The sequence below is a fragment of the Equus quagga genome, chromosome 4, assembly GCF_021613505.1.
Source record: "Equus quagga isolate Etosha38 chromosome 4, UCLA_HA_Equagga_1.0, whole genome shotgun sequence".
NCBI classification, from domain to species: domain Eukaryota; kingdom Metazoa; phylum Chordata; class Mammalia; order Perissodactyla; family Equidae; genus Equus; species Equus quagga.
Window position 1 is genome coordinate 123,218,843 of NC_060270.1, and position 24,378 is coordinate 123,243,220.

At 34.6% G+C, this 24,378-nt stretch overlaps 1 protein-coding gene across 1 annotated transcript in view; it reads left to right on the plus strand.

Moving 5' to 3' along the window:
- Positions 1-24,378, plus strand: part of FSIP2 (fibrous sheath interacting protein 2) — an 86,310-nt gene that overhangs the window by 52,627 nt on the left and 9,305 nt on the right. The window contains exons 17-20 of the mRNA XM_046659863.1: positions 1,790-11,304; positions 13,937-14,437; positions 16,176-16,276; positions 23,682-23,728. Coding sequence (XP_046515819.1) covers positions 1,790-11,304; positions 13,937-14,437; positions 16,176-16,276; positions 23,682-23,728 — 10,164 coding nt within the window. The remainder of the gene's footprint in view (positions 1-1,789; positions 11,305-13,936; positions 14,438-16,175; positions 16,277-23,681; positions 23,729-24,378) is intronic.

Below are 24,378 nucleotides of genomic sequence, written 5' to 3' on the forward strand. Positions count from 1 at the left end.
AAAAGATCTCTTGTCCCAGAAGTTGCAGTTACTATTTTTCTAAAAATAGCCTTGGAGGTGGGATAGTTAATTACTTAATGAATCAGGATACTAAAACAAAAGTTATACATTCACACTGTTTGAATCTGAAAGGGTCTACTGTTCAGTTTTCATTATCTGCAGATGGGAGAAAATAGGACTACTTTAAAGCAAGGGATTTTGGCTGAGCATGAGGTATGAGGTCCAAAGAGTTTTTAAAGATCTTACACGTGATTTCTTTATAATCATACCAAATGTACAGTTATTGACTGAACCTTAGTGATCCATCTTTTCAGGGTGTACAGTTGATGTCTGTGTCATTATTAGTCACGGTTTATAAGAACAGTGGTATTAAACATCTTGTTTTGTTTGCATTCCAGTGTTCTTAAATTCCTTTTTGGTATAATACTGTAAACATATCTTTACAAAGATAGTTTTACTCCCTTTCTAAGAATGTTTATCTGTGTATGTTAGGTTGAACCATATGTAATAGCCATTTTTGTATGTCCAAACCTCTTGATTATTGGCAATATCCTAAAATTCAATCTAATAATACTATAATAGCACTGAACTGGATCAGTAATTCCAGTTACCAATAAGTAGTTGCTACGTTATCAGTTCAGATACATCACTTGCCCATCATTCAAATAGGAGAATACATACTACCTGTCCTACCCATCTGTGCTAGGAAGTCATTTCCCTTCCTTAAAATTGGTATTCTTTCAAGGTGTGCCTGCAATTGAAAGCTCATAAATAGACTTTCTCCAAGCATTTCTTAATTGAACTTAGAGAATTCATAAAGAGAAACAAAACAAACAAGAGAAGATCCATGATTCTGTCCTATTGGTATTTGGCTTGTTTTTTTGTTTTTTTTGTTTTATCAAATCTACTCTCTATTCTCAGACGTGTCCAGGGCCTTCCAGGGATTTCACTCACACTCCCTTCTTCCACTTGGAATACTCTTTCCTCCCTCCCTTCATCTCAACATGGCCAAATCCACTCTAGGAGTCAAAGCTTAGCATAAAGCCTCCCATCTCCACAGAGTCTTGCCCAATTCCGCAGGCAGAAGTATAATAGATGATCAAGTTCTGAGAAAAAAGAGTGTGTTGCTCTGGCTGCCACTCTGAGAATTGGCCATCCCTAGTAGGCATATGATTTGCAATAAATACTCTATTGAATGAAGAAAGAGTACAGTCCTATGCCTAGCTGGTCTGGCCCTCCATCCTTATGGCAAACTGTAACGTAGGGGTTGAAGTACTACTGACATTGCAATCCATCCCTAACCTTTCTGGAGTTGCACACTTCTATTTCAGTCAAGCTGTCATTGCAACACAACTCCTTAGCCTCCTAAAAGTAATGCATAGCACAACATTAAATGTTTTGACCAAAAATAGATTTTTAATAATTATATGAGGTCTTGAGAATACTGCAGACATGTTATCATATAAGAATAAACTTGGAAATCATTTTCCGCCCCAGAATTTCCAGCTTTTTAGAGCCCCTAACCATCTAAGTGAGACAGATACCAGCACTTGACTTAGAGATTTGAATTATTCAGCGTTATTTTCTCAACTTTATGGCTAAAATTAAGATTCCACAAGGTAGAAAATAAATATCTGAAGAAAACCCAATTTCTCTCTTAGCTAAGTTTTTCTTTTTCTTTAGTGAGGTGGTCCAAAGGTGAAATTCATATGTAAATAATTACCGATATAATTAATTTTTCATATTTCCCTTAATGTATGCTAACAATAGTAATGTTTTCTTTTTTAAGTTTCCAGTGAGGAGAAGGTATCTGTTATTTCTACTTTGCCAAGAAAAAAATGTGACTCAAAACAGCCTCTAAGAAGCATATACAAGGATTCATCACTTTATCAATTTTGTGAATGTCTCACTGAGTCTGTCATTTGCCATTTAATTTTTAGCATTTCTGATAGCACCAGAGATGGTAGAGAAAAAGAGAAAGCATGTGAAAGCCAAAATGCAGCATTTAACAAGATTATTTCAATTGATTCTCAAGTGTTTGAGAACAGGTCAATTTCTGTTGGAGAACTTGCTTTAAATATTTCTGAAATCATTATTGAAATCCTTTTTAATAGTAACATTATAGAGTCTGACATTGCACAGCAAATGTTTCCTTTAAAAACAAAGTATATTTACTGCCCAGGAGTAGCTACAGCTGACTTTGATGATCTCTTTCAGGATCTCTTAATAGGAGTGATTCATGTACTATCCAAAGAAATAGGAATAAGTCATCACCTTGAAAACACTGGAAGAAATAAATCACTTTCCATGCTTAGAAGCAGTGATGTGCCCATTTGCAACAAAACGAATACAGTGGAAAGACAGAAAGCCTCCAGAGACTGGGAATCCTCTACTCACCAAATTGATCGTCTCATTCAAAGAAATAAATTAAATTATCTGGCATATAAGTTAGACAGTCTGGTTGGTAGCCTAAAAACTCGTGAATCCAAGGAAGTAGTCAATAAAGTTTTTAATATTGTTTTAGATTTATTTTTACCAGATGAACACCCAGGTGAGGTTATGGACTCTGATAAAAAATCAAGTGATCAGCCAAGTAGTAGAATACTTGGAAATAACTTAGAGATCACCCCAAAATCATTTTTTCTTCTCAATGTTGTGTGTGAAAAACTTATCAGAACACTTTTGGAAAAATGCACAAACAGTGTCTTTGCTGATAATTTACCTCTTTCTGATGGGACATCAGCAGAAGAATGTCAACTTTTTAAAATACTTCAAAGTGTAGAAAGTGGAGAATTTGATTATTGTAAGGGAGCAATGGACTGTGAACAATTTCAAGGTGATTATATGTCAGACCTTTCAAAAAACCTGGCAGAAATGGATCAAGATTTGTTGTCATCGGACTCTATGCTTACTGTTATTTCCCATAGCTTAGTTAAATCATTGATGGACAAACTATGTCACGGTATACAAGTCCCCCAAAGTCCACCTTTTGCAAACAAGCATTTAATGTATAAAACAAGAGAAATACAGTCTAGTTTCATAAAAGCAAAAGGGCCAGAATTAACAGAATTGGGACAAGGTAAAGGCTCTTTAAGGTTCATGAGTTATAATGGTAATGGTTTGACAGGATCCCTGAATAATCCCAGTGTAATTAGCTCCAAAATACGAGCACCATTTGGCAAGAAATGTTCAGTGAATTCCTCTTCTGTGCCATCTCTTCTTAAAAGACAGGGAACAAAGGATATGGATACAATAGGCATCTGTAATAAGCTATATCCAGGAGATATGAATACAGGTATTTATTCAGCCACATTTTTGGAGGAAATAATCTCAGAACTGTTTTTTAATCTCTCTCTTTCACTCTGGGGCAAAAATGAAAACATCACTGAGGCCCGGCTCAATGAGATGAATACATTATTTGTCAACAATGTAGTGAATGAGTTTAATAATGCACAAGTCACTGTTTTACGGAATGCTGAAGAAAGGCAGTGTTTTCCACCAATCCATAAAGAAACTGTTAGTAGGATTGTTGGTTCAGTTTATTGTGATGTTTTACAGCAATATAAATTGCAAGTGACCTGTGGTAATAATCTGACACATGACAATACCTCAATAGCAGAACAAATAACTAATGGCATATTGTTAGAGATTTCAGACTACCAACTCCCATCTTGCTTCAGGGGAAAGCACATGCCTAATTCATATTACCCTCTCAAAGCTGAAATTATACTGCAGAAACTTCAAAATAACCTGAGACAATTTACTTCTCAACACAGATCTTCAACAGGCTATAGCACTATGTTATCACACTCATTTTTAGAAGATATAATCAGAAGACTTTTATGTCAACTCATTCCTCTACCCAGTAAGGCTTCTTCTTTGGGAAACACATATTTCAGGAGTTCAGATTTTAATGAAATGTCTACCTGTATAATAAATAAGGTTATATCAGCCATTTCAAAACATAAAATTTGGTTCACTATATATGATAGTCAATATCTTTGCACAGGAAAAAACCTCCAGAAGATGGTGGATTCTGTTTACAGCAATCTTGTACAAATGTCTGACTGTCTTGTTTCAATACAGAAAAGCATAATCAGCCGAAGTCCAATCATGGTTGACCGAATAGCCAGTTTTATTATTCAAGCGATTATTGAAAATCATCTTCAACCATTTTTGTGTGGAGAAGGTTTACCTCGTCCAAACAATCCATCGGATGCAGTATCGAATATGGTTAAACAGGTTCTCAGTGAAGTCATAGAGTCACACAGACCCCAGACACCATCACTCTTAGGTATTTACCCTCACACATTTGTAGGGGAAATTGTTGTCAGACTTTTATCAAAGATTTTCAGTCCAAAGCATAACACTGAAATTGAACTAGAAAAAATGACCCCAAAAATAGTAAACTCAATAAATAACCATTTTGACAAAGCTAAAATTCATATTCTGTATGATGACAAAGAACAGTCTCACTCCTCTGTAGATACAGATATTGTGGATGAACTCGTCACCTCAGTTTATGGAAACGTTTTAAAACAGCATGGGCTGGACCCTGAAGTTGATAAAGAACTTGAAGACAGTGATATTTTTGTGGAAAATATTACCAATTTAATTGTAGCAGCTATTACAGATTACCTTCTTCATCCATTATTTTCTGGGGATTTGTCATCTTCCTATTCTCTTTCAACAGCTGAGAATATTTTTCAGGATGTTCTTAGTAATATCAGTAAATCTACCAAGCCAAGTCAGAGTTTATCTCCATACAACACCTTGCTACCATACACATTTTTAGAAGATATGATCAGAGTACTATTATCTAGGATCTTTCCTTCTGCATCTAGCATTGTTCCAAACAAAGAAACTCCAAAAGACAGATCAAGAGTGAATTTCAATGAAATTGCTTCAAAGATAATCAGTGATATTAGGATGAAAATTTCCCAACATGAAATTCGATTTTCAAAAGATGAAGAAGAAACCAAGTTTGTTTATTCAGAAGATGATGTCCAGCATCTCGTTGATTCAGTGTTCAAAAATATTTCACAAAACTCTGAGTCTCAAGAATCAGTTGAGCAAAATATCACAAGCAGTGATGATGTTCTTATTGATAGAATAGCAGGTTTTATCATTAAACATATCTGTCAACAACATCTTCAGCCGTTTGTGGATGGGAAGTCATTACCTTCTTTGTCATACACATATTTTGATGATGAGAGAAGGCAGTGGTTTTCTGCCACTGTTTATTCCTCAACGTTTTTGGAAGATGTGGTCTCTGGGGTCTTAAGCAAAATATTCCACAGGGTGTTAGGCATTGTACAAATGAAATCAGCAAGAGATTCAGAAGATGAACTGTTTGATAAAGCTGAAAAACTCATAACTTTGATAGCAGAGGAATTTTCAAAAGCCCAAGTTAGCATTCTAGAGAATGCTGAGGAACAATTCTGTTTGCCTCCAGTGGAGACAGATATAGTCAAAAACATTATTGACATGGTGTACAGCAAAGTTTTGCAAGAATATGATATGGAAATAATGCCTGATAAAGATTTTCTAAGTGACACTAAGACACTGGCTGCAAAGATAACTAAAATCGTCCTGGCCGAAACTTTTGATTTCCAAATTCATCCAAATCTTATAGGAAAGCTTCCTTTTAAGTCACACTCCAAACTCAGTACTAATGTTTTGATAAAGAGAGTTCAGTGTGACATTACTAAATCAAGGTTCCAAAGACAAGCTTCAACAATATATACTACTATGCTATCACATACTCATTTAGAAAAAATCATCACCCAGCTTATATCTCAGATAAGTCCATTGGCCTCCAGTGCAGAACACCCAGATACTTGTCAATCAGACCTAAGTAAGACTGTCTTAAAACTGATAAATGAAATCATGTCAATAATTTCAAAACATGCAATATGTATTATTAAACACGGGAATGAAAAACAAAGCAAGATTTCAGAAAAAGATATCCAGTCTATGGTTGATTCCATTTATGCTGATCTTTCACATTCAAATGTATACCAGTCTCTTACAAAAAATAAAAAAGGTATAAGTAACATACCTGTTTCAAAAGTAGCAAGTTGTATAATAAAAGAAATATTTAACCATCATCTTCAGTCATTTTTATCTGAAGATAAAACTCTCCTTTCAGCTGCAGTTGATCAAACTTGTAAACAAAAAGCAATAGATTCTAAACAAAGAGAGTTGTCTTTCATTGTGAACTCAGCTGTCTTTGTCGAGGAAGTAATTTCTGAGCTTTTATGTAAACTCCTTTATGCATTCTCACATAATGTCTTGGCTGCTGAAAACCCAGATACAGTAAAAGCCACAATTACTGGCATTGTTACAACATTAGTAAAGTCAATTGTTCTGGAGTTCAACACATCAGAGATTTTAGTTGCAGATAACTCTGATGATGATATGTGTTTTTCAGAAGGATATAAAGAAATGGTTCAAAAAACAGTCAACCTAATTTATGAAAAAATATTAGATGAATATAAATCTCTGATTCAAGTATATAGGGCTATACAAAGTGACAGTATTTGTTTTGGAAGGAAAATATATCATTTGCTATTGGAAGAAATTTATGATTATCAGGTGCAGTTGTTGGTTTCAGGAGAATTGGTATCTTCTTCTTGTTCTTCCCTTCAAGCTGATAATATCATCAGAAATGTGCTCAGTGTCATCATGAGGGATACCTACTCCTTGCCATCATGTGTTACTGTGCTGCCTCGTTCTCTTTTAGAAGATATGATTTCCAAGCTTCTAGTGCATATGTTCCCTTCAACTGACACTGAAAGTGAACTAGAAAAGGAAGAGGTTTTACCAGATTATGAGTTTGCGGATGAAGCTTCAAAACTGACTGATGAAATTATCAAAGAAATTTCTGAACATGAGATCCGTCTTGCCAGGGCAGAGGAGAATGCAGAAAGTGTGCAGTTAGAAATGATTGAGAATTTGGTTGACTCTATATGTAATAATATTTTGAAAAAATCTGAATTTCAAGCTGAAGTACAGAAAGATGCAGACAAAAGAGGAGGCTCATTCCTCAGTAAAATAGCTGGTTTCATTATGAAGGAAATCATGGATCATCATCTGCAGCCATTTTTACATGGTGAAGAATCATCTTCCAGTTACTTATCTGATTATAACCATGTCTCTGTACTTACTAAAGCTGGTAAAGAAAAGGCACAGCCTTCTCTATATTCAGCCACATTTTTAGAAGATGTAATCGTTGACCTTGTTCACAAATTTTATTCTTTTCCAAGTATTACTGAAGATTCTAAGAAAAAAGAAATGCCAGAGCCAGAGGTTGTCAGCTTGGCTATAAAATTTGCAAACTCTCTGATAGGAGAATTTAGAAAAAGTGAAATTAAAGTTCTACCAAATGCTGAAGAAGTGTTCTGTTTTCCACCAGTTGGTAAAGATACAGTTGATAAAATATCCAATTTTGTGTATGATCAGTTCATAGGAAATTACGAGTCTAATGATATTCAGAAAGATGATAAGAGTAACATTGTTATAGAAATGATTGCTGCTTTAGCCCAGAAGGCAATCTCTGCTTTCAAGATTCAACCACTTTTTTCAGGAGACTGGTCTTCCACCTTCTTTTCATTTCTAAACCCAGATAACATCACCCAAAGGGTTCAACACCTACCACAGAAAATCTCTACACAGATAAACAGATGCTTAAAAGGGAACCAACTTACTTTACCAGAAAAATCATATAAATACACTTCTTCAACCTCAGACCAGAAAAATGTGTTGGACACTTTGGAAATAGACAGAGGTGCAATGAGTAGAAAGAAGAGTTTCAAAACTGAGGAAGCATCAATGAGGAAAGGTGACATCCAAGATCCAATAGTTACCTCTCTAACTAAATTTATGGCAAACAACATGTTTAACTTGTTGTCAGGGTCACCTGCAGGTGTGGTAAATAAAAAAAAAGAGAATAAAAATAAAATGGGAATTTCAATTCAAAAACATAATGAGACTGTATCAAAAGTTACTTCTCCAACTACTAGTGTGAAAAGTAAAGATACTCAGGAGCCAGATTTGAGGATAACACTTAAAAATAAGGAAATTGAGAATAAAAGCATATCAGCTTCAAAAGATAAGGAGGGGCAAGGTAATGAGGTACATACACAATTTCCAGTAGCTACTGATGATAGAGAATGTGAGAAGGAAATACTTGTACCATATTTTGAGATAGACGATGAAATGAAGATTGACAAATCAGAAAATTCATTCAAAAAAGAAGACAAGTCCTTTCAGCTATCTTCCTTGACATCCAAAGTGAGAAATACAGGGAGCTCAACAGAGAAAACTTTGAGAACAGTTGACCAAAGGCCAAACAATGAGGGGGGAAAAGACTCTCCAGTTCAAGTAGATATAAATGAGGCACAATACTCAGATTATGAAAGTGTTCAAAATGTCATTGAAAATATTTATGATGATATATTAGAAAGAGATTATTCTCAAGAATCAGCAGATTATTCAAAACTCCAGAGCCCCCCAAGTGAAACAGCATTGGATGTAATTCAAGAGGTTGGCGAAGATTTTGTACAGTCTATTTCAGCAAAGGATTCATCCCTTTCAATTAACAAAAATCTCCCTGCCAGAGAGAAAGAGACGAAGAGAGAGAAAGATAAAGAAAGAAAGAGAGAGAGAGAGAAAGAGAGAGACGGGGGTGAAAATAAAGAGAAAGAGAGAGACAAAGAGAAAAGGAAAGCTGAGATTAAAAATGAACCTAGTAAAACAGCCAGTCTTCAGCACCTACCAAAAAGTAAACCTGGAATTTTTCCTGCTAAATTTTTAGAAGATGTTATCACTGAAATAGTTAACAAATTGATCTTTTCTTCCTCACCAGAAACACAAACATGTGATAAATGTCAGAAAGTAAGCAATGGTGAAAATCAAGCTGAACTCTATGACACAGCTATGAAACTTCTCAATTCACTATTAAAGGAGTTTTCAAATGCTCAAATTAAGGTATTCAGGCCAGATAAGGAAAATAAGTTTTCTTCACCTGTAGATAAAGTGTCATCAGTTCCTAAAGTATCTCCCAGCCATAAAGAATCAACTAGAGAAGAAGCATCATCTAGCATTCAGAAAATAACGGCAGATAAAATGCCACATATATATAAAATGACTAAAAATTCCTCTTCAGATAAGATACCTTTTCCAGATAAAATACCAGCAACTGATAAAACACTAGTCAACAAAGTTGTTCACTCCTCTATATGCAATATTTTGAAGGAATATAGATCTCAAGACGCCATTTGTAAGAATATAAAGAGTAATGGGGAAAGTTTAGCAAGAAGACTAACTAACACTGTGATAAATGAAATTTTTCAACATCAACTTAATTTGATATCTTCTGATAATGTTCCAGCTTCAGCTTGTTTTCCTCTGGAATCTAAGGATGTTGTTAAAAAGGTCCAAAATGTGGCTCAAACAGCCAGCAAAGACTGTCAAACATCATCACCATACACCATCATGCTGCCTCATGAATTTTTAGGGAATGTGATTGCTGCTCTTTTATCTAAAATTTTCTCAACAGTATCAAACACCAAAGCAGAAACATCTGAGGGCAAGTTGTTCACAGAACTGGATTTCCTTCAAATGAAGTTATTAAGTACAGTTACAACAGAGATCTCCAAAGATGAAGATATGATTATACGGTATGTGGAAACCTTACATCCCAATGATGATGAAATTATTCAATTAGTGGTTGAGTCTATGTATAATAATCTCTTGTCACAGTTTGGATCACAAGAGATTATACAAAATTGTGTAGCCAGTGGATGCAGAATCCTTTCAGAAACCATAGTTGACTTAGTTCTACGAGAAGTAGCTGGTAATCAGTTGCAGAACTATTTTTCTGGAGACCTAACTCCCTATCAGTGTGCAGAAGTTGACAGTGTTGTTGAAAATATTCTTAAAGATGTTATCAAAACTGCTGATGCTCCCCAGCCTCAACCATCACATACTCATATACTGCCTTATAACATAATAGAAGAAATTGCTGTCAACTTTTTATCAAAGCTTTTATCTATGTTTCCAAAAGTGGATAAGGAAAGAAACAAATCTCTTGAAACAGAAATGCAAAAAATAACCTCAAAAATATTAAATTCAATTCAAGAATTTATCTCCAAAAGTAAGATTAAACTTGTACCACCAGCCAAGGAGTTGCCTACTGTACCTTTAGCTGAGAATGAAGCTATTGAAAAAGTAGTTAATTCTGTTTATACCAGTGTTTTAAAGCACTCTGGCTCCTATACTTCTATATTTAAAGATTTGTTGGGTAAGAGCAATATCCTCTCTGATATAATAGGTTTTTTAATGGTGAAGGAAATTTCCAATTCTGAATTTCAACGTCAAGTAGAGGAAGAAGTATCAAGTTCAGAATTAGTCCTTGAAGCTGTCAAAATTTTGGAAAAAGCGGTCAAAATTGTTGATGGATTTAAGTACCAGGAAAAGTTTCCGTGCAAAAAAGGTGCTATGTTAGATGCCATGTTTTTGGAGGAAGCGTTGGCCTTGTTCTTGGCTAAAATAGTAAGGTTGCCAAGTGCCTCAAGCAAAGATGCAAAAAACTTAAAGCCTGACTTAAATAAAATTGCATCTCAACTGACAAAGTCTGTGACAGCTGAAATTTCCAAAAGTAATATCAGTCTTGTTGCTGCTGATCCTAAGGAACACTTTTTAAATCCAGAAAGTGTAGAAGTTGTTTCTCAAATTATTGATTCTGTTTATAGTGAAGTACTGCAACAGTTTGGAACTCATAACGAACTTTATGATGATATAAAAGATACAAACAGAGTTTTCCCTAAAAAAGTGGCTAATTTGATTATTAATGGAGTTTCAAATTTTCCATTAGATACAGTTAGCTCAAAGAATTCAAATCCAAATCTCTTTGGAGATCTGGACATTAATAGAATTGTTCAAAAGGCACAAGAGCATGCTGGTAAAATGATCCCTGACTTAGAGGAAGAAGACTTAGCTCAAGATTCATTTGGAGAGGAATTTCCAATTAAAATAGTTCCACATGTTGGGAATAAACCAATCAAAATAGATCCACACATTATCTCAGAACACTTAGCAGTAATTTCTGTAAAAACTCAACCTCTTGAGAAACTTAAGATGGAGTGTTTAAGACAAACTGGACATAACATAGAAGAACTGAGAAGAGTATCAATAAGTGGGAGAGGTTACTCCTCAGACACATCTGATGTAGGGAAGTTGAAGAGAGAAAGACGTATCTCATTGGATAGGACTGGACGACTGGCTGTAAAACCCTTAGAGGTAAGTGCAAAAACGATAGAAAAAAAATAGTGATAAACGGTTGTTCTGTGATTCCCTTCTCAAATGTGTACATGGGAATGCATATTTTTGCTGTTATTGTCCAGCCCAATAGGAGAATTGTTGAAGTGGTTCATCCATATAGTCATATGATTTACTGGGACTCACCATATCCACTCTCTGGCTCACTCCAACGGTCTCAGGCTAGTTTTCCTAAGACAATCAATTTAAACTGGCATTTTTTTAATAGAGTGGGAATAGAGGGACATAGACTTCACAGTAAAATCAGGCTGACTGAAATTATCATCTTCAAGATTCAGAAGATACATAATCTCATATAGTTCCTGTAGTTCTTCATTGTGGATATCTAAGGTGTTTAAAAGGACCAGTTAATAGACTATCAGGATATATGCAGTTTCAAAAACTATCTAAAATAGTTGTAATTGCTCAAACTTAAGGCTCTATGGCATTAGTACTTTTTACTTTTAGAAACATTCATGAACAAACAGACTACAAATTCTTAGATGATACGTATTATTTCACTTTAGTTATGTTAGCCTTCCTCAATTTCTTCTACACTCTAAAGAAGGGCCAACTTTCATTCCTCTTCTATCCTTGTTCTAGACCCAGCTGCCCTAATGCTGCCATTTTTATGAACCCATTTTCTCTTGCTAGAGACCTAGGTCTGACCTGCAGCCCCATACTTGAGCCCCAAATGTATTAAACTAATTGGGCCATTAAAATGCCAAGATGATGTCCGTGTTAAAAGGAAACTAGACCACTGAGGACAAAGGGATTGTCTGGCCAATAGAGTTATACTGACTGACCACATTTTGATTTTTACCAAAGCCCCTTGTACTGATAGGGTTCACTCATAAGAGGATTTAGTGTGCTTAGGGATATAATCTGTGGCCTGGAAAATGAGCAAAGTTTCATAGAACCATTCTCTCTGGAGCATAAACTTGAAATGAATTTTTTCCAACACTGTCCTGCAACCCACTGAACTAAGTCTCAGGGCTGGTAAATATGTTAATTAGTGCCGTATGTTTTCACACCCAAATACTGAGATTATCATAGGCTGAGACACTAATCTGTTTTGCCCTAAATTTTTGGGGCCAGATGACAGTCTTTTCCAGCTATGAAATTCTCTCTTCCATAAGAGTTCTCATCATTGCATTAGCATATTACTGAATAGTCTTCATTTATACATAAGTAATCTCGTGTGTCTTAGTGGTACAGTGGTAAGCAGAGCTGCCTTCTATATATAAGTAATCCCTTGGGAGTAGACTATGTGTGAACAGACTGTGGAATAACACTACTCAACGTCAATTTTTAATTATCTGTAGAATTGTCTGTCACAAATCTTACTCTTAGTTACAAGTTCTCTTTACTTAAGCCATTTATAGACTACAGAAAGCAGCAAGAGACTATTTCAACCAGAACAATTACTCTTGTTTTCTTAAAGGAAAGAAAAGCCATCCTAAAAATAGAAAACAAGTAAATAAAGCAGCAGACAGCAAGAACTCTATTAAGACATTTGATTTGTACCAATACTATCTATCTCCAGTTCAGGGACAAGAGAAGAAACAAAACACTAGATTAGATCAGAGAACCTCGACACGTGTTGACTCCACCCCAGAGCTTTAGTTTCTGTTTTGAAGTACCATAAGTTCCCAGCACACTAGGCATATATATATTAAAATCATATATAGTAACAAATTCCAAAGCCATATAGATTGATCTTGGATTTTCTAAAGCACTGGTTCCCTCCACTAACACAGAAAATCAAAATAGATTGTATTTTAATTTCTTAAGGAGGCTGACTCTGTATTTTTTTTTTTAAGAAGATATTCTTTTAGGGTTCTATTATCTGAAAAACGAAAGGGATGTTGAGGTGTGTGATTATTAAATCAATTTGGAGGTTTTGTGGCATCATTAAAGGCTACAGAATTGGGGGAATTTTGTTATTTAATTATAATTGTCTTTTCTTTGATCTGTCTTTAGACATTGAAAATGGAAAGTAAGATTTGACTAGAGAGATGAGATAAAAAATGAAGATTTATGTTTTGAATATTCTTTTGGAAAATGGGTCCAAAGAATCAGGAGTGGAAGGAGAGGAATTAGAGTCAAAGACTTTCACAGTTTTTGTTATTCATCTTTTTGCAAGTCAAGAGCAGATAATACCTTGCTTTTTTGTTGAAAATATGTGCATTTAGGTTTATCTATCATTCTCTATCTAGAATTTTAGAAAAAATAGATGATCATATCTACTTCTGCCACAAAACTTTCAAAGTAAAAGAAAACAACAAAAAGTAACTTATGATGCAACAAAATATAAACTTTAAGCAAAAGGAAAAAGAACCTATGTTAGGCCTTCCTCTGCTACTTTGTAGTAAGATACAGTAGCTCAACGTGATCTCTGAATGTCAAAGAAATGATAGACACCAACAAATATTTCTTATAATTTTCATTTGTTTCTTCTTTTTAAAATATCATTAATATACAAGTCTCATTTAAAGATAATACTACTTAAATTGAAACTATAAATTATATTAAAATATGTATATTACGATAGAACCACAGGAGAAATGATCGAGGCACTTGTTCTTAATATTCGTTGTACTTTCAATTCTAGGCTGTCTGCAGAAATTCATTTCAGAATATAAGAAAGCCAGATATCACCAAGGTGGAGCTTTTAAAAGATGTTCAGAGCAAAAAAGATCTTATCATTCGGTTAGTAGCTCATGATATTGATCAAGAAGATTCAGAAAGTGGCAGAGAGGAGGAACCAATGTCTGATGAGGATGAAGTTGTTTTACGAGAGATAGCACAAGAAGAACACGTAGGAGAACAATTTGAAGATCAAGTGAAAGAAGCCATGAAGCCAGCAGAAGGCATGGTTGGTTCTCCCAAGACAACACAAAGCACATACAGCCTGAAAAAATTTTTGTCACTAAGCAAATGTTGTCAACTCACATCCAGTGCAAATATTGAAAGTATTGAAGCAACCTCAAATCATATAATAGAACCTAAGGAGAGACAAGTTAAAAGAGCTGTTGCTGAGCTTGACATGGCCACTAACTCAACAACCACGACTCAAACATCCTCCTCTTGGGAGAAAAAAGCACAGCCTAAGGTGAGTGAGAAGCACAACTGCCCATGACCAGATATCTATGGAAAGAGTAGAGATCTTCAGAAATTCTGTCCAAGAATGTGCCTTAATTAGGCAGAAAAGAATACTAAAATGGTTCCAGTCTCATCCTAAGCCTGGTAATATTTACAGTAGAGAGAGAAGTAATTAACAAATGACGCCATGAAATTCAATTGAGGAAAAGCAGATAATGGAAAGAGACCTAGATTAATTAGAAGCCCAAGAGAACAGACAGTGGAAACCATTTCAGAGAAATGCAAGCTAATTATTTAAATCCATTATTTAATAGATTCTAGCCCTTTGTATTCTGGCTAAATTTCCACTGAACGTTTTGTGTAGAGAAGCTTTATGCAAGTATGACAGGACTGGAATGTGGGCCAAGGTAGGAGGAAGTAAAAAGAGATCCATACAAATTCAGATTTGAATCCTGACTCTCACTTAATAGCTCTGTGTCTTTTGGGCAAGTTACATAGCCAACTTTTTTCTTAAAAGTTGCTTGTCAACTTGCCCAAAGTTAATAATCGAGATATTTTGAATATCATTCTTGCAATCAGCCCATAAACTCCACTGTCATCACGGGGTACAGTTCTTTTCCCTATGTACCATATCCCTCAAATGATGATCTGGACTTCAGTGACCCTTTGGATTGGCCCAGTCCAAAAATATGTGCCAAAACATGTTTTTGGAAAATACATATGATTTAAGATTTCCTAGTGAGACAATTCTATTTATTATCTATTTGACATGATTCCCAGGTTAACATAAAAGCTGAGATGAACCAGAGAAAAAGAACAGAGATACAACTCTCTTCAATTCAGAAGTTTAATTGGTAAATCATCTTAACACATACTCTCATTTATTTGTTGGGAAGCTATACGTGATTTCATGACCAGATACACTCTGCAGAATAGTTTTCTTGAGCCTCATAGTCAGAAATGCTGGCTTCATAGATAGTTAAAGAAATGTTATAGTATAACATTAGCAACAGTCAAAATGGATTATATGAACAATAATAGTAGCCTGTGTTTTTTGGAGGGATTCTAACAGACGTCGCAATAAAGGTATTCTCATAAAAGGTATGGCCATGAAATCACACTTGACTTCCCAACAAATAGATCGGAGTACAGGTTAAGATGATTGACCTGATAAGCTTCTGATTTGACCAGAGTTGTATCTCTGCTCTTTTTCTTTTTGAACTCTGTAAGATATGATTAAAAATATTTGTAAAGTACAGGAATGGAAAACTGTATTCTTCAAACGTTGTGTGAGGTTTATCTTTAAAATTTATCCAAACTCCAATATTATAAGTCACGTTCACTGAGCCATTTCCAAAGAATTATATAGGAAAGAGACATTTTAATTAGAATTATAGGGTTTATCCATCTTTATTTAGTTTTTTTTGTTGTTGTTGAAGAAGATTGGCCCTGAGCTAACATCTGTGCTAATCTTTATTTTCTATGTGGGATAGTGTCACAGCATGGCTTGATGAGTGGTGTGTAGGTCTGCACCTGGGATCTGAACCTGCAAACCTCAGGCCACTGAAGCAGAGTGTACAAAATTAACCACTGCACCACGAGGCCAACCCCAGGGTTCATTCATCTTTTAAGTAATCTCTAAAACTTTTTCTCAGTATAATGTAAATTAGACTGCATAATATGCCAATAATGTGAGAAAGTACATATCAAACTCTACTTTATGTAATACTTGGTTTGCACTTTTCCAGAAAGAAGAAAAGACTCTTATTACTGAACCAACACACTACCTCATACACAGAATTATGAGTTCATCTTCATACAACCAAGAAGATTTCATTTCATATGCCGGGTACATAAAATTAAAGCAATATGAAAATAGAAATCTGAGATGAAAGTAATGCTAATGGGAAGAATGGGTCCCTGGTAAAACTATGATTGGGCAAGTATTCAGCCATAGGCCTTCCCTCACTCCTTCTTATTCTTTCCTCCTTTAGCTCCCCACTGTGGACACGTAGGTCTCCCCTTTCTACCTGATCCACCATTTCTAGTTACCTGGCCTCTACATCCTTTCTAGTATAGCGGTGTCTTGGATCAAGAATTTGCCAGTGTGTTTTGTTTCTGGTTGTTTTTTTTCTTTTTTGACCTGGGAGATACATACTAGGTCACAATAGTATCTGCACTATCAGCGCAAAGCATTCCTGCTCAATTCTAAATAGCTAAATGTTCCAGTGTGTATAACTGCCTGTAACAAGAATCCAAAGGTTGGTGGCTAGCATAGGGGAATGGGGGTAGGAGGAAGGTGAAAAGGCTGATTAGGCGTGTGAGTAGTGATGGATTATAATTAGCCTTTGGGTGGTGAATATGATGTAATCTACACAGAAATTAAAATATAAGGATGTACACCTGAAATTTATATAATGTTATAAACCAATGTTACCACAATAAAATAAATTAAAAAATAAAAGTAAGAATCCTAAGAAAGAAGGAAACAGTATAAGTTGGAGCATTCAGAGATGAATTCTAGAAAGCAGTGGAGTTTTATGTGGATCTGTAAGGATGAATAGCATCTACAGGAGGAAATGATAATCCAAGTTTGGATGACTGTAGAAGCAAAGTCTTGACTGTGTGGCATTTATAGAGAAAAAAGAGAACAAAGTAGACGGTACACTTGAAATTAATTAATAGCTATATCTCGAATAGTTAAAACTTGTCTAAAATTATTCTTAAGTTTATAGAAATATTCAGAACTTCACAGAGGTAGTATTTTCTATTGTGGGAGAAGTAATGGGTGTAAGGAGAAAAATCTACTTGGTGACATTTTTTTCCCACATAGCAAAATGAAATTGTTTCTTTTTGACAATGACACTGACACTATTTTGGGACATCCCTTCCTGGCCCATTATTGCCATTTTTTCCTGCATAATGGTTATTTTAACATACTTAATTAGTAATACAGGCACCTCTCTCTTGTTTTTATCAATGATGAAGACAAAGAGTACAAATAATACCAAATAAAAGCCAATCTAGAGCAAGATGGCAGACCGTGAAATTAGCATGCCTTGTTTCCCCAGGGAAACCAAAAGTAAAGAGCTACAGACTGATAGAACAACTTTATAGGAGCTCTGCAAACCAGTCAAATATCTGCAGCAACCAAGTAAATGCCCAATCAAGGAAAAGCCACATTCAAGATGGTAGGAAATTCCAGATTTTTACTTGCCCTTGCCAAACTCTCTCTGCAACATGATGTGGCACAGCTGGGAAGCAATGGCCCAATTCCTGGTTCCCTCTTTTGGGATGGGACTTGTTTGCATTGTTCTCACCTATCTGTGTGATGCCTGAGGGAATGTTTTCTGTCTCACCTGAATAGGAGCTCAGATTGGAAATGGTGGCATAGATTGGATCTAAGCCACAGAAAGCAGTTGATGGGTGCCACAGTACATGAAAATCACAGGGCACTACAGATGCACAAATACATGAGGGCAAGAGATTATAGGCAGAGGAATACAATAGAACATCTAAGGCCCTGAGAAGAAGCATGATGAAATTCTTGGGAAATAAAACATTTAAAAGCAGATCAGGAAAATTGAAGAAAGGAAAAAACACACACACATAGACCCAGAAGGATGTATGCCCAGAAAAGACTTAAGAACGCAAGGCTCTACCTCAGACTGTTCCCAAGGCCCAAAGTCCCACTAATTAATGAATGGCTTCCACACCAATCTCCAAAAACTGGGAGAGGTAGCTGTTTCTTCAGATGTCTAAATTTCAACATAAGATCACAATGCATACAAAGAAACATGGAAATAGAGCCCACTTAAAGAAAGAAAATCTTTAGAATGTGTCCACAAAGAAGTATACCAATTGGACATACATGGCAAAGACTTTAAAAAGAGTCTTAAGTTTGTTAAAAAGCTATCAGAAGACACAGAGAAAAAACTAAAGGAAATCAGGGGAAAAGTATATGAGCAAAGTGAGAATAAAAACAAAGAGATATAAAGGAGCTGGAAAATATAATAACTGAACTGAAAAATTCACAAGATGGGTTCACAAGCAGACTCAATAAGACAGAAGAAAGTATTAAGGAACTTGAACAGAAGTCATTTGAAATTATTGAGTTTGAGGAGTAAAGAAAAATGACTGAAAATGAAGTGAACAGAGCCTGAGGGACTTATGAGATACCAAGTGAACCAATATATGCATCATAGGAGTTCCAGAAGAGAGAGAAAGAGGCAGGGAGATTATTAGAGGAAATAATGGCTAAAACCTCCCCAAATTTGAAAAAAAAAAAGCATGAATATATAAATATAATAAGCTTAATGAATTCCAAGTAGTGTAGATGCACAGAGACCACACCGAGATATATTATAATCAAACTGTCAAAAGACAAAGACAAAAGGAGAGTCTTGAAAGCAGCAAGAGAGAGGTAACTTGTCATGTACAAGAGATCTCCATAAAACTATAAGAGAAATTTTCAAAAGAAATCTCACAGGCTGGAAGGCAGTGCATGATATATTTAAAGGGTTAAAAGAAAGAAAACTGTTAAGTGAGAACTCTATAACCAGCAAAAATACCTTACAATAATGAGAGAGAAATCAGGACATTCTAAGACAAAAAACAATAAAAGGCTGAGGAAATTTATTACCACTAGACATAGCCTACAAGAAATGCTAAAAGAAGTCCATTAAGTTGAAACCAAAGGATACAAAACAGTAACTCAAAGCCATATGAAATTATAAAGTTCTCTAGTAAAGTTAAATACATGAACAAATATAAAAACCAGTATTATAATTTTGGTTCATAGCTCTACTTTTTACTTTCTACAGTATTTAAAAGACAAATGCATAAAAAAGTAATTACAAACCTATGCTGATGGGTACAGAATATGTAACTATGTAATTTGGGACATTGATAACATAGAGGGGATGAGGGTTGATCTATAAAGATTTGCATGCAGTTGAAGTTATAAGTTTAAGAGAATGTCTTGACTTTAGGATGTTCTATGTGATCCCTGTGGTAACAACAAAGAAAATATCTATAGAATGAATACACATATAAGGAAATGAAAAGAGAATCAAAATGTGTCTCTGCAAAACATCAACTGTTACAAAGGAAGGCTGTAGTGGAGGAGATGAGGGATTAAAAAAGCTATAGAACACACATAAAACAACAAAATGGCAGAAGTAATTGCTTCCCTATCAGTAATTACTTTAAATGTAAATAGATTAGAAATTCCAATTAAAAGACAGAGATTGACAGAATGGATTTAAAAAACAGGATCTAACTATATATTGTGTATAAGAGACTCACTTTAGATTTAAGGACACACACAGGTTGAAAGTGGAAGGATGGGAAAAGATATCCCATGCAAATAGAAACCACAAGAAAGCAGGGGTAGTTATACTAATATCAAACAAAATAGATTAGTGAAAAACTGTTACAAGAGACAAAGAACATTATATAATGAGAAAAGGGTCAATTTCCCAAGATATGACAATTATAAACATATATGCACCAAAATACATGAAGCAAACATTGACAAAATTGAAGAGAGAAATAGACAGCTCTACAATAATAGTAGGGGACTTCAATAGATTACTTTCAATAGTGGATAAAACAACGAGACAGAATATCTGGAGGACTTAAACAAGAGTATAGACCACTTGAACCTAACAGACGTATACAGAACACTCCAACCAATAACAGCAGAAAACAGATTTTTCTCAAGTGCACATGGAACATTCTCCAGGATAGACCATATATAGATCACATGTAAGTCTTAATATATTTTAATCACAATGAAATGAAATTAAAATTCAATAGCAGAAGAAAAACTGGAAAATTCACAAATATGTGGACATTAACAACACATTCTTAAGCAACCAGTGGGTCAAAGAAGAATTCACAGGGGAAATTAGAAAATATTTGAGACAAATGAAAATGAAAACAAAATACACTAAAACTTATGGGATGCAGCAAAAGTAGTGCTAATAGGGAAATTTATAGCTGTAAATTCTTCATTTAAAAATATTTTATAACAACAACCTAACTTTACAGCTTAAAGAACTAGAAAAAGGAAAAAAGGAAACTCAAAACTAACAGAAAGAAGGAGATAAAGATTATAGCAGAAATAAACAAAATGGAGAACAGAAGATAATAGAGAAAATCAGTGAAACCAAGAGTTGGTTCTTCAAAAAGATCAACGAAATTGACAAATTTTTAGCTAGATTGCCTAAGGAAAAAAGAGAAAAGACTCAAATAATTAAAATCACAAGTGAAGGAAGGGACATTGCAACTGATTTTGCAGAAATAAAAGGTATTATAAGAGAGTACTGTGAACATTTATATGCCAACAATTGGATATCCTAGCTGAAATAAATAAACACAATAACCACCAAGAATGAATCGTGAAGGAATAAAAATTCTGAACAGACATATTACTAGGAAGGAGATTGAACCAGTATTCAAAAACCTCCTAACAAAGAAAAGCTAAGGATCACATGGTTTCACTGGTGAATTCCAGCAAAAAATTAAAGTCGAATACCAATTCTCATTAAACTCTTTCAAAAATTGAAGAGGAGGGAATATCTCCAAACTCATGAGGGCAGTATTACTTTGATAACAAAGATAGACAAAGACACTATAAGGAAAGAAAACTACAGACTAATATCCCTGATGAATATTCATGCAAAAATTTTCAACAAAATACTAGCAGACAGAATTCAACAGCACATTAAAAAGACTAAGTGGGATTTATCCCAGGAATACAAGGGAAGTACAACATATGAAAATAAGCCCATGTAATACAACACATTAACAGAATAAAGGAAAAAAAATCACACACACACACATTCTCATCTAAATTGATGCAAAAAAACCATTTGACAAAACCCAATACCTTTTCATGATAGTAACACTTAAACTAGGAATAGAAGGAAATTACCTCAAAATAATAAAACCATAAATAGAAAACTTACAACTAACATCCTCCTCAGGGTAAAAGCCTGAAGGATTTTCCTCTAAGATGAGGAACAAGACAATAGTGCCCACTCTCATCACTTCTATTCAACATAGTTCCAAAAGTCCTAGCCAGAGCAATTAGGCAAGAAATGAAAGCCATCTAAATTGGAAGAAAAAAGGTAAAAGGATCTCTGTTAACAGATGGCATTATCGTATAGGTAGAAAACCCTAAAGATTCCACATAAAAAAGAAAACTTTTAGGATTAATAAATGAATTCATTGAAGTTGCTGGATACAAAATCAACATGGAGAAATCAGTTGCATTTCTATACACTAACAATGAACAATCCAAAAGGAAAGTAAGAAAAAAACTTTGATTTGCACTAGTATCCAACAGAATAAAATACTTAGGAATAAACTTAACCAGGAGGCAATAGACTTGTACATTGAAAACTACAAGATATTCCTGAAGGAAATTAAAGAAGACACAAATTAATGAAAAGACATCCCGTGTTCATGGATTGGAAGACTTATTGTCAAAATGTCAATACTACCCAAAGTATTCTACAGATTAAATGCAATCCTATAAAAATAAGGAAAACATTTTTTCAGAAATAGAAAAAAAATTCATTCTAAAATTTAGATGGTATCTCAAAGGACTCCTAAAAGCCACAATCATCTTGAAAAGCAATAACAAAGTTGGACTTCCTCATTTCAAACTTACTACAAAGCTATAGTAACCAAAAGAGTATAGTACTGACATAAAGACAGACATGCAGACCAATGGAATAGAATAGAAAGCCCAGAAACAAATCCTTCATAGATGGTCAAATGATTTTTGATAAGCATGCCAAGGCCATTTGATGGAGAAAGAACAGTCTTTTCAACAAATGTTGTTGGGAAAACTAGATAACCATGCACAAAAACACTGAAGTTAGACCCTTACCTTATACCATATGTAAAAATTTACTCAAAATAGATCAAAGACAAATAAAACTGTAGAACTCTTATGAGAAAACATAGGGGGAAAGCCTCATGACATTGGACCTAGCAGTAATTTCTTGGATATGACACTGAAAGCATAAGCAACAAAAGGAAAATTAGATAAATTGGACTTCACCAAAATTAAAAACTTCTGTGCTTCAAAGGACAGAGTGAAAAGTTAACCCATAGACTAGGAGAAAATATTTGCAAATCATATATCTGATAAGGGATTACTATCCAGAATAGACAAGGAACTCCTGTAATTCAACAATAACAAAAACCAAACAACCTGATTAAAAATTGAGCAAAGGATTGAATAGACATTCCTCCAAAGAAGATATACAAATGGGAAATAAGCACGTGAAAAGATGCTCAACATCACTAGTCATTAGGGAAATGCAAATCAAAACCACGAGATGCCATTTCAGACCTCTTATGACAGCTATTATAAAAAAAAAAAATCAGAAAATAACAAATGTCAACAAGAATGTGAAGAAATTGGAACCCTTGTACATTGCTGTTGAGAATTTAAAATGGTGCAATTGTTAGGGAAAATAGTATGACAGTTTCTCAAAAAGTTAAACGTAGACTTACCATATGATCCAGCAATTCTTCTTCTGGGTTACATACCCAGAAGAATTGAACACAGGGATGTGAACAGACATTTATACACTCATGTTCATGCCAAATGTTCAATAACCAAATGGTGGAAGCAGTCTAAGAGTCCACTGATGGATAAATGGGTAAACAAAATGTGCTATATGCACTCATTGGAATACTATTCAGCCTTAGGAAGGAAAATCTGACACGTGCTACAACATTTATGAACCTTGAAGATATTATGCTAAGTGAAATAAGTCAGTCACAAAAGGGCAAATAGTACATGATTTCCACTTATATTAGTCAAATTATAGAGACAGAAAGTAGAATAGTAGCTCCAGGGGATAGAGAGAGACAGAAATGGGGTGTTAATATTTAAGGGGTACAGAGTTTCACTTGGGGAAGATAAAAAACTTCTGGAGATGGATGGTGGTGATGATTGCACAACATTGTGAGTGTACTCAAGCATAGAACTATACACTAAAAAATGGCTAATATGGTAAACTTTCTGTTATGTATATCTAACCCGAATTTTAAAAGTGGAAAAAACCCAGTTTAGAAATCACTTTCATTTGATTTGGAAACTCGGTAATATACTATTCCAGGGTTACTTCCATATGAAGAATGATTGACAGATTGTTCTTTTGCTTAACCAGTAATTTCTTCATTCATTAAATACACAGAAGTGACATGTTCTTTTTCTTTTGTTTTAGTGAAACTGAAGCTTGTACCCCAGATACAAGTGCTAAAATATTAGAAGGTTAGATTTATTATTTTTCTTAATTTAAATTAGAAAGTATTCTAAAGGAGACTTTGTTTACTGTTTATCATGATGAATTTTTTACTTATCAAACCTGAGGTTGATACTGTTTTTTTGTTTCCTGTGAGCTTACCTACTTTTGGAAAATGAGACAACGAGTTTGCCTTGTCTGAATTACTACTAAGATTTTATTAATGATTTTGGTCAAGAATATGGTATGATATTATGAATTTATATTTACCATGTTCCTATGAGAAATAACCACAAAATTAGGGTGTATGATAGTTTCTATCTGAGCAAGAACCCATGATAGTAGCATTTGACAATTTATTTGAGAGGTTATCCTTCCTTTATGCTTAGCCCTAACAAAATGTACCCAAAAGAAACTTTTAGAGCTAATTTTTTTTTGCTCACATTAAAATCTGCACCTTTCTTTTTTTCTTATCTCTATTAGCACTGACTCCTTAGAACATTTGGAAGACATTTTGGTTCTCTATTTGTTGAAACCTCAGAGGACCAATGTGTTCTAACAATGATAGAGGTAGTGTCGTTTTTACTGTAAAGTAGCCTTGAAACTCAAACCACAGGTTTACCCCGGCTATTTCAAACATAGAACCCACTCAAGGAGTAACTCAAGAAACACATTCTCT